Source organism: Magnolia sinica, chromosome 9 (genome assembly GCF_029962835.1).
Source record: "Magnolia sinica isolate HGM2019 chromosome 9, MsV1, whole genome shotgun sequence".
Classification (NCBI taxonomy): Eukaryota; Viridiplantae; Streptophyta; class Magnoliopsida; order Magnoliales; family Magnoliaceae; genus Magnolia; species Magnolia sinica.
In genome coordinates this window covers 26,885,881-26,900,834 of record NC_080581.1, presented here as the reverse complement: position 1 = coordinate 26,900,834, position 14,954 = coordinate 26,885,881, and the positions used below count along the sequence as shown (strand labels likewise).

The 14,954-nt window shown below is 40.5% G+C and overlaps 1 protein-coding gene across 6 annotated transcripts in view; it reads left to right on the top strand.

Annotated features, from left to right (window-relative positions):
• The window catches only part of LOC131254759 (probable anion transporter 5, chloroplastic), an 89,302-nt gene extending 80,284 nt beyond the window's left edge, over positions 1-9,018 (top strand). For 5 of the 6 annotated variants that reach the window (XM_058255482.1, XM_058255480.1, XM_058255481.1 and 2 more), the window contains 4 exons: positions 7,645-7,786; positions 7,880-7,932; positions 8,530-8,616; positions 8,715-9,018. In XM_058255482.1, the coding sequence (XP_058111465.1) occupies positions 7,645-7,786; positions 7,880-7,932; positions 8,530-8,616; positions 8,715-8,816 (384 nt within the window). In that variant the 3' untranslated portion in view covers positions 8,817-9,018. Of the gene's footprint in view, positions 1-7,644; positions 7,787-7,879; positions 7,933-8,529; positions 8,617-8,714 lie in introns of those variants that run through there. The other variant, XR_009175844.1, reaches the window with a different exon arrangement.
• Positions 9,019-14,954: the final 5,936 nt, after the last annotated feature.

Sequence of the window (14,954 nt, the reverse complement as noted above, 5' to 3'; positions counted from 1 at the left end):
TTTCCACAACTCAGAAACTCAAAGAGCAGAAAAACCACGCAGGAATTTTTATTCAACTTCAATAAATGAAAAGAACTACAAGGGGTGCCTATTTATAGGGAAAACCTTATACCCCAAAAACTCGCACCATGTGCGCAACCTATTACTTGGCGATGAAGTAAACTAAAATAAAAATCAAACAAAAAAATCTAAAGTGTTCACGATGTTCTAAATAATAACAATAAGTAAAACCTAAAATATGAAATCAATCCGACGAGTGGGTTACGATCATGAGATCCCATGATGGGCTTTTCTTGACTATCGGGCCCACCCTTTTGAACCAAAACTCGTCTTCTAGCTAGGAGTACGTCCCTAGATGTCGTCATCGAACCAGATCAATGGTGGGGCCCTGCTTACGTACGTGCGTGGGGGGAGGGGGGGGTGATGTGCGTGCGCTTGTGCGCATGATGTCCCCATCAATTCTCCCCGACTATAAAGATTTCGTCACTGGCGAAATAAAATTCCTGAACCGATCCAGGATGTCAGGATCAAGTCTCTGAAGCTCCTCCTCAGTGAGCCACGTGCTGTCTGAAGCTGGGCGTGACTTCCATTTAACCAGGTACTTCTGAAACCCACCATCTGACGTAGATATTATCTGATGGTCCAAAATATCCTCTATTTTCTCTCTAGATGTGGGAAGGGTAGGTATGTGAAATAGAGGCTGAGAAAATGGGTCGGGAAGGGTAGGTATGGGACGTAGTAGCTGGGAAGATGGGTCAGGACAGGTAGGTATAGGAGGTAGAGGCTGGAAAAACGGGTCGGGACGGGTAGGTATGGGAGGTAGAGGTTGGAAAAAATAGGCCGAGAGGGGTAGGTATGGGACGTAATAGCTGGGAAGATGGGTTGGGACGGATAGGTATGGGAGGTAGAGGCTGGGAAAATGGGTCGGGAGGGGGCTATGGATCAAGGGAAAGGTCTGATAAATCAAGATGGTTGGGCGAAAGGCTGGACAATGCATCAATGGCCCCCTTGAAACGAAACTAGATCCTCCACATTGAATGTGGAACTAATTCCCATGGAGGGTGGAAGATTTGCCACATATGCATTGAGACTGTTTCGTTTTATAATTTTGACGGGTCCAGCGCTACACGCATGTAACTTACGAATGGCTCCCGGAGGATACCGCTCGAGCTTGATGTGGACCATCACAGAGTCCCTTATATTGAATTCCTTGAAACATTTATGCTGGTCTGCAGAAAATTTGTAATGTTCATTACTAGTAGTGATCTTCTGCCTTATTTCTTGATGCCATGAATGAATGTGATGCACAAAAGACTCTGCAAGCTCTAATGGCTTATGGGATGGTGACATAGGGACAAGATCAATAGGTTTCTCAGGTTTATAACCAGTAACGACTTCATAAGGACTGAGACTTGTGGACCTATCGACAGAATTATTAAATGCAAACTTTGCTGTAGGTATTACGTCGTCCCATGTTCTGGTGTGCTCTATATCCTTCCTAGGCGGAGACTCATCCGGTAGATCATTAGGAAAGACATCACGAAACTCATCCACTACCGGAATGACTTCAATAGGTAACTCTACACTAGCCTCTGGTGCTATCTCTCTAGCCACGAGGCCGCACATGTTGTACCCCTCAAAATAATGGTCTTGATGTACCACATGAGGTGGGGGTACGGGTGCATGCCCTTGACTGATTCCTTGGCCACCTCCATTCATTGGTCTATCCTCCTGGCCACCTGCCTAAGATTGGTCATCTTCCCTAATGGTTGGGTTTGTCCTGAGGGAGGCCTCTATTTGGTCAAGGCATTGATCTATGTCTTGTTCCAAACGCTTACCCCAAGACTCGATCTGCTGGGATAACTTGTTTAGTGACTCTAGCAGTTGTTCCATGCTTAATGTAGGGTGCTAGCCAAAACCATGATCCGTATGTGTGGGCGTACAACTTGCGACTCCACCTAAGGACTTTCTACGACGACTATATGAGACTAAATGATCCTTTGAGACTCTATATGAGGGAAACTACGCAGTGCTACTAAAATCCAGCAATATAGTTGTCAAAATAAAGGAATAGCAAAAAATTACAGCAATGTAAATTACTTAACTTCCTGCTACCAGAAATTTCAGCAACTAATCAGGGACTATGGACTCTTAAAAGCTACATATGATGAACTGTGCATGATGGACTCTCAAACAAACTAGCCCTAAACATGTAATGTATTCCCCTATAAGAACCCTAAGCTCTGATACCAAATTTGATGCGGGACATGAAATTCAGATATGATGTGCAAGATTTCAGGCTTAAGATCACATAGTCATAAACAATTACACAAATTCCACATCCCACATAAAAGTCCAAATATTCAATTAAGGGGAATCTATGTAGGTCCAGGTCTACACACGTTAGGGTTGGATCAATAAAAATTATGAACCAAACAATACTCAAAGGGAAATAGAAATCATCCACACATGTATGACAATCAATCCCTAATCCAAGGAATTCACCAAATTCAAATCAAGGAACCCTAGGGTGAGAAAAGATATATAAATTGGGGATTTAGGGCAATCTAGGGTTAGAGTTTATAAAATCATGGATGAAAAGAGGAAAACAAGAGAAAAAACTGTCCCAGAAATATTCCCCGCGTGCAAACAGTGCTCCGAGGCTAACGCAAGTGCGCAGGTGGGCTGGCCGCACGTGCGATGAAGGCCTGCCTTCCCAAATTGGCTTCTTGGCCCTGGTTGTCCAGGCTTGGGCTGCAAAATCTCCAAATCTCACGTCGATCCGAGCTACGGCCTGGGCATGGTGCTCCGTCGAAGTTTCAGCCATCCTGCAGGGCCAGATTTTGAAAACTGGCTGTAGAGGGATGAACAGCTGCAAAACAAACGGACTTGGCATGAATATGGTTGTGTGGAGGATGAAATAAGATAGAAGGGCGGATAGGGATAAACGTGGCTTCGCACCACGGTAGTCAACCCTTTATAACGGGAGGGCTTCGCACCCACTTTAATCTCAACCCTTCGAAAAGGGTGGGCTTCGCACCCACTTTAATTTTTTCACAACTCAGAAACTCAGAGAGCAGAAAAACCATGCAGGAATTTTTATTCAACTTCAATGAATGAAAAGAACTACAAGGGGTGCCTATTTATAGGGAAAACTCTATACCCCAAAAACTTGCACCATGTGCGCAACCTATTACTTGTCGATGAAGTGAAGTAAAATAAAAACCAAACAAAGAAATTTAAAGCGTTCACGATGTTCTAAATAATAACAATAAGTAAAACCTAAAATATGAAATCAATCCGAGGAGTGGGCCACGATTATGAGATCCCATGATGGGCTTTTCTTGACTATCGGGCCCATCCTTTTGAACCAAAACTTCGTCTCCTAGCTAGGAAGCCCTCCCTGGACGTCGTCATTGAGCCAGATCGATGGTAGGGCCCTCCTTCTGTGTACGTACGTGCGTAGGGGGGGTGGTGTGCGTGCGCGTGTGCGCATGATGTCCCCATCACACCCAGATACTCTAGTAAATGAATAATTAGGAAGCCAATAAAAACAAACACCGTAGGGACAATCATTATTAAGAGGAATAGGAAAATGATTAATAAGTGATAGTCTTGAAGGCTTCAACCCTAAAGAAAGATGGGACTTTACTGTAAAAAAGAAGTGTCAACCTCATCTTGATGATACGTCAACCTTCGCGCTCATCAATTTCATTTTGTCGAGGATTGAAGAAATGAAACATGACAGAATCCCATTGGCAGATAGATGAGATAAGAGTAGTTGTGGAACAAAATTCACGAGCACCATTCACATTGAAAGATTTTTAATACAATGGTTAAATTGATTTTCAACCATGTGATGAAAGTTCATCAAATAATTTTAAAAAAAAAGAAGTTTAATTTGTGCTTCAAAGGATAAAGCCAAGTATATTGACTAAAATCATCAATGGAAATATACATAAGTGAAACTCAAAAGTAGGGGAAACAGGTGCTGAATCCCATTGGTCACAATGCACAATCTCGAGAAAAGAGTCTACTCTTTTATTGTTAATTTAGAAGGAAAGATTAAAATTTTGCACATGTAGCAACTAGTGTAAAGGATAATTGGGACTTTGGATTGATGCTAAAATTTTGACATTGGAAAAAAATAAAAAAGAAGAAGATTGCAAGCAGCATGATGACTAAGTCGTTGATGCCATATGGAGGACAAAGTAGCTGATAAGGAAGACAACGTAACAAAAAAAAAAGGCAAAATCAGATGAGCGAAATGCACAAAAGCCATTGGATCTAGTTCCGTCTCTGAGTAGTCAATCGATCTTCAGATCCTTCACAAAGAATGCATCAGGACTGAGTTAAAAGTGACAATGAAGGGTTTTTTTTTTTTTTTTGGTGCTTGGAAGGAGATGTGAGATTCTTTTAGATATGACAAACATGTAAAACATTGGGTACATTTCCTACTACTAGTGGAATTAATGGAAGTGTTGTATGAGAGATAAAGGGTGAGTGCTATTGCCAAAAATAACAGTGTGAACCAGTGTAAGGAGTACACTAATAAAGCAAACTACAATCACAGGCAATGTGAGAAGTAGCACAGAATTTGAAAGCAAGAGGGAGACTTTGAAGAGCTTTAAGTGCATATAGAAGGTGATTGGATTGAGAAGATGAATCATAGAAGGCGGCATGAGTCCATGGGGTTGATAGAGTAGAAGATGGGAATAGATTTTAGGATGGAAGGGAAGAAAAGGAAGGAGAGGAAGGAGGAGAAAGAAAAGAGAAATAGTTAGGGCGTCCTAGGCCTCTCCTCACTCATCTAAATATTTTTCAACAAAATTACAAATAGGCCCTCATAACCCCACCATAGTTAGTGCAGTTCCATGCCTCCTTTATTCTCATAAATAGGTATGATGGTACTTTTTCTCCATTTGTCTAGCATTTCCTTCGATCTTAGAATCTTGTTGAACAACTTTGTTAACCAAAATAATCCAATATCTCCCATACACTCAAACCTCTATTAGTATCCCATTTGGTCCACGGGTCTTTCCTTCTTTTTCTTTCTCAAATCTTCTTTCATTTTAGATATCCCAATCCTATGGAAGTATCTGTAGACTCTGATGTCATTTGAGTTCATGAACTTTTATCTCTATGCTCTCAGAGTGATTGTCATTTAACAAGTTCTTAAAATAATTTCTCTACCTTTATTGGTCCATTGTCCTTTGACTTGTACCCTCTGGGCATTGCTCTTAATGTATTTAACATGATTTAGGTTCATACTCTTCATCTCTCTCATTTATGCAAGTTTAAAGACATCTTTCTCACTTTCTTTTGTCCCCAATCTATTGTAAAGATCATCATAAGCCTCAGTTTCTCCTCATTACTTTCTTAGTAATGTTTTCGGCTACATCGTCACTACGTCACCAAGTTTCCTCATGTAATTGGCATTTCCCTCTAGATACTCTTAAAACATCTTATGTTACTTTCCTAATGCACTCATCTCATTCCACATAACGTTTACTTCTTCCTTGACATTCCACTTTCCTTCTTCTATCAATATGTTTCTGAATAACATCGTTTTCTCCTTTGAAATTTCACCACATAGTTTTTGGACACCTATTAATTTCATTCATTGTCTTCCATCTCTTAATGGAAACATCCATAACTATTAACTCATGTTGTGCAGTCAAACTCTCTAGGTATAATGTTGCAATCCTTACATATCGATCGTTCTGACTTCCTAAGTAAAAAGAAATCTAATTGACTTCTAATTAAATGTTCTTCTTGCTTTTTAAAGTATGTGTTTTCTAGAGCTAAATTGCATGCCATAGCGAAATCAGGGATAGCTTCTCCCATCTCATTTTTTCACCCGAAATCATATCCTTGGTATACCCTCTCATATCCTCTACTTTCTATTCCTACATGACCGTTTAAGTCTCCTCCCGCATATGTTTAGAATTTCTTGCGTTAGTCCATCCGTATCATCCCAGAATTTTCTCTTGATTCTATTCTCTTAACGTTATCTGTAGTACATATGCATTAATAACATTGATTATCTTATCTCCTAACACAAGTTTTATTAATAAAATCTTATCACTTAATTCTCATAACATTTACAATTTTGTCCTTTAAATCTTTATCCACTATCCCTACCCCATTTCTATTATTGTCCTTTCCTATATGCCAAAGCTTATATCCATCAATTTATCCAGTTCTGGCTCCTTATCACTTGGTCTCCTGAACACTAGCTATGTTAACTCTCCTTCACTTCATCGTATCTGCTAACTCCATACTCTTACCTGTCAAGATTCACAGGACGAATTCTCTTCTCCTGGTGTAACTTCTTTAACTGCACGCTCCAGAATAGTGCGAGAATCTTTGCCTACTCACAAAAACTAGGCACTATTGCAGCATGTCGCTTCCAGAGGACACCCTAGCCAAACCTTGCCCATTTCTCACTGCACCCAAGTTATGATGCAGCACGTCACTTACAAGGAACACCCTAGCATGAGTTGGAATGTGATATTGTTCAGATTCATGTTGGTAAGTTTTGGCACAAGTTTGAAACCGGCCGCCGACCTAACACAACCCTCCTTTATTGGGGCTGGGGACCGGCAATGAGTGCACAAAACTCCCACAGGTGCAATGTAATAGACTATCATGTAGGTTGATTACAATCAAGCGATATGTAATCTATTACATTTGTTGATTACAAATAATGAATTTGTTCGCACATCACATAATGATAATACTGGATATGATTTCAAGATAATCATGCATTTTACTGAGTGTGCACAAGACGATGGCTTCACTGTGTAATGAAAGTCTAACTGGAGCCTCCTAATGGGCAGCGAAATTTGCTCACTAGGTAGTTCAAGTCTCCACCATTTTGGTATTGTATCAGCTGCTGAGGTGTTAATGTAATGTTGTCAAACCCAATTCCTTCAAAGTTCAATTAACATAGACAAAGTGTAAATCTTTATTAATTCTATCCTCTTGCAGTCAAGGTAGTGTTTAATTTGAAAAACCAAAAAGAAAAAGAAAAAGAAAGAGCATTATATGTCGAGGAATATTAGAATACTAAACCCATAAACATGCACAGTATATTCTTGTCGTCAGTTTGTACAAAAAACTGGTGTGCACAGTTCGATGATCGAGGTTATTGTCTGATGTGCCCCACTCTGTATTGAGTATTCCCTAAAATCTCCTGAATAGAACACAATCCTCATACTTCAATTAGTACTCTGCAAATAGACAGTTAAGAATAGTACAGCCCGTGTATGCTGGATAGGGTCTTCCTATCTGGGAGATATTTCAGTTATAGAAAATCCACGGTGGGTTAGATTAGACCAATGGTCTTGATTACCGAGCTTTGGACCCAACTTGTAGAAGCTGAAACCAAAGTATACTATGCATATCCTCGGGTCAAGGATCATTTCATTCCTCTTGCATATTTGTGCATATATGCTTGAGAAACTCTTTAGTTTATTATGCTGTAGAATGCTCTAAATTGCCTCCAACTGGTTAATTTTGAACCTATCCAGTCTATGAATTTTCAGATTACCTTCCAATGTTAGATTGGCTTCACTAAATTCCAGGAGTTGTTATCCACAGATCTGCTAAGTTCTGATTGCCTCATGCTTGTACATGTAGGTGCGAAAAATTTGCCAGGCCATTGCATTTATTTCTCCTGCAGCCTGCATGATTCTTTCGTCTGTGGATCTGGGACTGCCACCTTGGGAAGTCGTAGCGATTCTCACCAGTGGTTTAGGTCTCTCAAGCTTTGCATTGTCAGGTACCGCTTCAAGCTCTATACCGTTATTCACAACAAAATCAAAATCATGAATTTCCTCGAGTTTTGACCCCCTGCATATATTTATTGCCGCAGGACTTTATTGTACACATCAAGACATTTCTCCTGAATATGCAAGTATACTTTTGGTATGTCATTCATTTTTCTTTCTCAGCTGCTACACTGTTGTCGTCTTTTGAATGGGATTGGAAGTTGTACAGACCAGTAGCTTATGAAAAGTTTTTCACCTGAAGTCAACTTTCTGATAGTGCCAAGATTTATCCACGTGAAAGAGAAACATTAAGATTTATCGTGGATGGCCCATGCAAGAAGGGGGAAAAAAAAAGGGAAAAAAAGAAAGAAAAGGAGGGGGGGGGGGGGGGAGCAACTATCCCTGGAATCATTGGGTTTTTTATTGAATGTGGGTTGTTCATTTTCTTTTATAACTGTCAATTTGTGGACAACCAACTGACTGGCTGGGATTTTCCATATGGGAGATATTATTGTGACTGTTCCATCCAGTGGGGCCAATCATATCAACATTTGAATCACTGAACCATGAGCTCCACTTTCACAAATTGAAAATCCGAGCAACGAACTGTGCACGATCTTGGGCTGAGCATTGTCTAATACCTATAGACAAAAGCATGCAAGTATTCTAAATCTAGCATTTGTTTGAAAATGTGAGGATCATAATATCTTCTGAACTATAGTGGGGATGATAACTCAAGCATTCTATAACACAGGGAATTACAAACACAATCGGAGCCGTACCCGGAATTGTTGGTGTTGCTCTTACAGGATACCTTCTAGATTCAACCCATTCATGGAGTGTAAGTCATATGGATTTGAATGTTTCCCATACATTTCAATCTTTGGCTCCATTTCTTCTCAAGTTTCATCCACTCATATCTCTTAATTCCTACTGCAGATTTCATTGTTTGCCCCGTCGATCTTCTTCTACTTGACTGGTACAGTTGTGTGGTTATCATTTGCAAGCAGTAAACCTCAGAGCTTTTCCAAGGGTGATTGATCCGTACGATCTTCTCGATTTCAAGCAACAGAAGGTTGTAGAGATTGATATGAAACACGAATCCTCTTGTATAGCTTCTTTGTAGAGAAACTATATATGTATATATCTATGTAATTGATTCGATTATCTCATTAGATGCTTTATTATTTTGCAGAAACTTGTACGAGGATAATGCATTTTGTTTATGTAGTCTAATTCAACATGCCTTCTCTGAAAATTAACTAGCCAACACCGGATCAACTGTGCATTTCACAGATTAAAAACCCAAAAACTCAACTCAACTAATGTCTCAACTTGAAGACTTAGCTCTCTTGGAAAGATGATAAAATTTTATTAGAAATGCCAAAAGGCGATGAAAGGCTTACAACAACGACCAACACTAAGAGGCGAATAGAGAATCAATCGGAATCCTTAAATATAACACCCAATCCCACACTTCTGACTTTGCCCTTCAAAAAAACCTTCTACGTTGAACTGCTCTTATCGTGAAAGCACCTATTGTTTCTTCCCCAAAATGGGCCATGACTCATTTGGCAAAGCTAACCTCCATAAAAAATTTCCCCTTTTCCCAAGGCAATCCCCATGCCAAGCCAAAAAAAAAACAAGCTATCAATGGTTCCTACAACACCCACTGAATGTGAAAAAGGTCGAAGAACCTCTCCAAACCAATCTCGTGAATGGACAATTGGAAACAAGTGGTTTACTGATTCCGCATCATTTGCGCAAAAGGCACACATTGGGGATGATCAGTGACCACGTTTGAAGATTGTCAATAGTAAGGACTTTTCGTTCCCACTAACCACATGAAAGCCACAACTTTAGGAAGAGCTCTGTAATGCCAAACACAGCCGTATAACTTGAGCACACATCTAGTGAAACCTAAGCAATCCACAGACACATCTAGTGAAACCTAAGCAATCAATCTGTAGAAGGATTAAATAGTAAAGCAGGGAAGCTTCAATTGTCTTTGTTTTACTCAATATATAATACAAAAATTTCTAGGCATTTAGATAATCTACATATGCCTTTAGTAGCTCATCTTAATTTCTACTTATTAAACTGAAGTAATTAACTTTATATATATATATATATATATATATATATATATATATATATAAAGCTACTTATAATATATCATATAACCAAACTTATCTCAAATAAGTTACTTATCTACTGCTCTTAAGTAGAAAAAGTAAATCAAGTGGATCATACCACTGTTGAAACCTTGCTGGGCACCACAGTGATGTTTATTTATCATCCAACCTGTTCAAAAGATCATAAAGATATGGATGAACGGAAAACACAAATATAAGCTTGATCCAAAACTTCCGTGGCTCCCAAGAAATTTTCAATGGTAGAAGTTCAAGTCAACTGTTTCCTGTGGTGTGGTCCATTTGAACATTTTATATGCTTTATTTTTGGGGCTCAAGCTCTAAAATTATCTGAGAAAATGGATGGACGGAGCGGATAAAATACATAAATCATGGTGGACCTCACAGATTTTACACAGTACGCTAAGCCTAGTGAGTTACTCCGCAATCCGCTTTCCCTCCTTCGGCGTGAACTGGGGCCACTCGTGGGACCCACCATGATGTATGTGTAGAATCCAAACCGTCCATCAGGGTTTCTAGATCATTTCTTGCCTGGGGACCGAAAATGAAGAAGATACAAATCTTAAGTGACCCACACCATAGGAAATAGTGGGCCAGGGCGTTGCTCCCCTTCTGCAGCCAGTTGGTGGGCCATTCGTGGGGCCCACCCTGATGCATGTGTTTCATCCTTTCCGTCTACCCGTTTTACGAGATTATTTTAGGGCAGGGCACCTAAAATGAGGGCGATCCAGATATCAGGTGAACCGCACCACTGTAAACAGTGGAGATGAGGATGCCCACTGTTGAAGCCTCCCTGGGGCGCTGCCCCTTTCTCTGTGCATCCAACAGGTGGTCCACTCGTTGAATCCACCATGCTATATGTGTTTCATCCACACCGCCCATCTATTTTGCAAGATTATTGTAGGGTTGGTGCCCAAAAATGAGACAGATCCAAATCGTAGGTGGGGCACACCACCCGGAGCAGTGGAGACAATGAAACCCATAGTTGAAACCTTTCTGTGGCCCACCATGTTGTTAGTAAGCCATCTAACGGTGGCGCAGGCCACACTCGACCTGTACACTGGACAGGTGTGGCCAGGATGAAGGGAAAACATAACTATCAACTTGATGCTTTGGGGGGCCACACGAGTGGACCCGTTGCAGGCAGCGTGCCTGTGGACGCTGTCCAGCAGGCGCCCACCCTGTTGTATCTGTTTCATCCATGCCCTACACCTGTTTCTCCAGCTCATTTTAGGGATGGGGTCCACAAATGAGGCTGACCCATATCTCAGGAAAACAGTGGAACGATGGTGTGCACTGTCTAGACCTTCCCAGGGGCCGCTATGATGTTTGTATTTCATCCACGCTGCCCATCCGGCAACAAGAACGGCTCTGATGTATCTATTTTATCCATATCGTTCATATATAATTTTCCATATCAATTTAGGTCATGAGCCCATAGATGATGCTGATTATACCCTTGAGCGGGCTGCACCAAAGCGAAATTGTAGGAATTAAGTACCTACCATTGGAAAAACTTCCATAAGCCCATTGTAGCGTTTGTTGCCATCTAACTTATCCCGAGGGCCTACTAAGGACCCCCGCTATGGTGCATGTGTTTGTTTAAGCCATCCCGAGTAGGATCCACCTTGATATATACATTATATCATCTCCTATTATCCATTTTACTAGATCAAGTTATATGTAAAGGCCCTAGCGTGTGGCGGATTCTAGTTGCAAGTGGGCCTTGCCACATAGACCCTTACATTGCTAGAGGAGTCTACTGATCAGGTCCCACTCCCGAAATGTCAGACTGTTTAAGGCTGATTATTATGTAATATGTTTGATAACATGCTAAGGTACTTGACCTGATAGGTTGACACCGATAATATGCTTAGTATAATGGATATGTTGCTCATTCATCTGCCCATACATATCATCCGTATATCTATCTTGGAATGATGATTGATCGTAACATACGCCTTTTTAGCTTGAGGTACTTGGGGGACCCATGTGAGATAGGGTCGCCTTGCATGATCGCATGGTACGCACAGGATTAATGCATGACTCAAACAATACGATTCATGCATTATGCATCATGTGTGACACATCACATCTACTCTCTAGTGATTCCAAGGAGGTAGTCCTGCAATCTTGTTGTGGTTGGCGAAGTATTTTATGGATACCGAAAATTATTGAAGTTACAGGGCATCACAGGCATCCATTGGTGAAAGTCCTTAAACACTGTGATATCAGTAGGATGCTCCAATATCTAGACCTAATGGATTCATGAGCACACGATGGTTGAATACCAATAGGCCTCGTTTCCCACTATGTCGAGGTCAGTTGGAATGTGATTTGACCTTACCCACCTAGGTGCAAAGGGCTATATGCTATGTTGACTTTGACCAGCTCGTGAATTGGGACCACTATCGACGGGTCGGGTGGTTTTATGTGTACCACTAACTAGGCGTATAATGAGGTCTTTTGTACTCGCTTGGTCTTACGTGCAATGGGCAGCAAACAGTGTCGGAAGTGTACTGGACCTCGAGATGATGCAATTAAAAATTATTTTGATATGTGGACTAGTGAAAGATTGGCATGTTGTATTGTATCATTAACATATGATATTTAGCCATGTGGGTTTTTGCATCGCATAGCCTGAGTATGGCTGATAGCATTTATGGATTTGTCAGTTTAGTCATCCATCATTTCCACTTACTATGACATTCGTATGCTTGGCACATGCATCACGCACACACGCACGCACTCTCTAAGCTTTATTATAATCTTACGCATGTTGTTTACGTGTAGGTTATGCTAGATCACAACAACATTAAGGTAGGAGCACATGCCTGATCTTTTAGACTTTTATTATATCATGTATTTCCCTTCCAAAACTGTACTCAAACTGATATCATAGTCGAAATTTGATTATGGCTTTAGTTTTGGTACACGTGTGGTTATGCTCATGTACATTAAAAAAAATCACCCTAAAAATCTTCCTTGTAGGATCCCAGGATCGGAACCTGGCTTATAGGAGTTAGGGTTGAGAATGGGGTACTACGGAGGCTATTACTATCGGATTCAAAGCTCAGAAATTCTATGAGCCCATTCACTGAGTTTGGGGCATGATAGTAATCCCTTCGAATGCACGTCGAACGCTTTCAATGAACTATGAATGAATCCACTTTAGAAGACGCATTATCAAGGTACGAGGATGCCAAAAACACTCTAACCTCTACACCAAAAAATACTGACTAACCATTTCTGATAACATTGATCTACTCGAACTTTCACTATGTTGGGGCATAAAAACAATGATGATCAAAGTTCTATGAAGGAAATCAAGAAAGAAGAGAATTGATGAAACACTTATGTTGCGCATGGCCGCACAAGGAATGTTGGTTGCGTGGGTCCGCATAACGTAGATGATTGTTGCGCGGGTCTGCACAACATCATTTCGTGCGTGAAGGCTTGGAAGGATGAAATGTTGTGCAAGGTGAACCCTACGGCACAAAGATCAAGGGTTTGCACGTGTGAAGGCATATAAATACCCCACTCACCCTCTCATTTTAGACAACAAGAAGAAGATCAGAATTCTCGAGAAGAAGAAAACCTTCGAGTACCTTCTAACAAGTACTTTGGAGAAGGAAAAGAAGGAAGAAATGGATTTTATCCATTGCACAGGGATTGATATAAAGAAACTGAAATGCTGTTGAAATTCCAGTGTTTTCTGCAATATAGTATTCTCAATCCAGTATTCTTGTATACAAAGAAAGCTCCTATTCTAGATGAATTGAAGGAGAGAATGAAAGATATTCAAATCCCCACAACACTTCTCTTAATAGGATGGATACGTTGTAAGCCGAAATGCTACCAAAATTAATATCCAAACTTATTTGATACTTGTATTTTATATACTTTATCTTAGAATCAAGGGATGAGATGATGTAAATGAATTCAAAATAAATAAAATACATTGTGATAATTGTCTTCTCTATCTTTTTTTAAAAAAATTGTTGAATAAGATAATCCTCAAACCAAATACATTTCGTTTCTTGTCGAAACACACTACAGCCCCTTAAAACACATGTTAAACCCTTTCATCGAACTATCAATGGGTATGTATCTAATTGAGAAGAAGTTACATCAATGTGAGGAGACTTTGGATACAGTCAAGCCCTACACCAACACAAATTGAACCCCTAAAATAGCGTCAATCCACTCCAACTTGTACTGCAACCCATTCGAATGCACGTCGAACACTTTCATCGAATAACAAATGAGTGTGTATCCAACTAAGAAGACGGTGCATCAGGGTACAGGGACTCCAAAAATACTCTAACCACAGACCAATGAACACCGACCGACATCGAACCCAAAAAATAGCATCGATCCACTTTGACATGCACTACAACCCCTTTGAATGCACCCTGAACGCTTTCACCAAACTACGAATAAGTACATATCCACCTGAGAAGATGTCGCATTAGGGTATGGGGACTTCAGAAGCACTTTAACCCTACACCGACGAACATCGAACCATACCAAACCCTTAAATAGCACTTATCCATTCTGACTTGCACTACAACCCCTTTAAATGCACATCAAATGCTTTCACCGAACTAAGAATGAGTGCGTATCCACCTGAGAGCTGCATCAAGGTATGGAGACTCTGGAAACACTCTAACCCCACATCGATGAACATTGAACTACATCGAACCCCTAAAATAACACCGATCAACTCTGACTTAAACTTAGCCCCTTTGAATGCACATCGAACGCTTTCACCGAACTATAAATGAGTGTGTATCTACCTAAGAAGATGTTGCATCTAGGTATGGGGACTCTAGAAACAATCTAACCCCACACCGACAAACACCGAACCACATCGACCTGCACTGTAGATCCATTAAACGTACGTCAAAGTCCTTCATCGGTGCAAAGTGAATGCATGTGATTTATCCACGCCATCCATTAAAAATTCCAGCTTCTTTTATAGGTGTAACTTAAAATTGAAGCAGATTAAAAGCTCAAGAGGAAC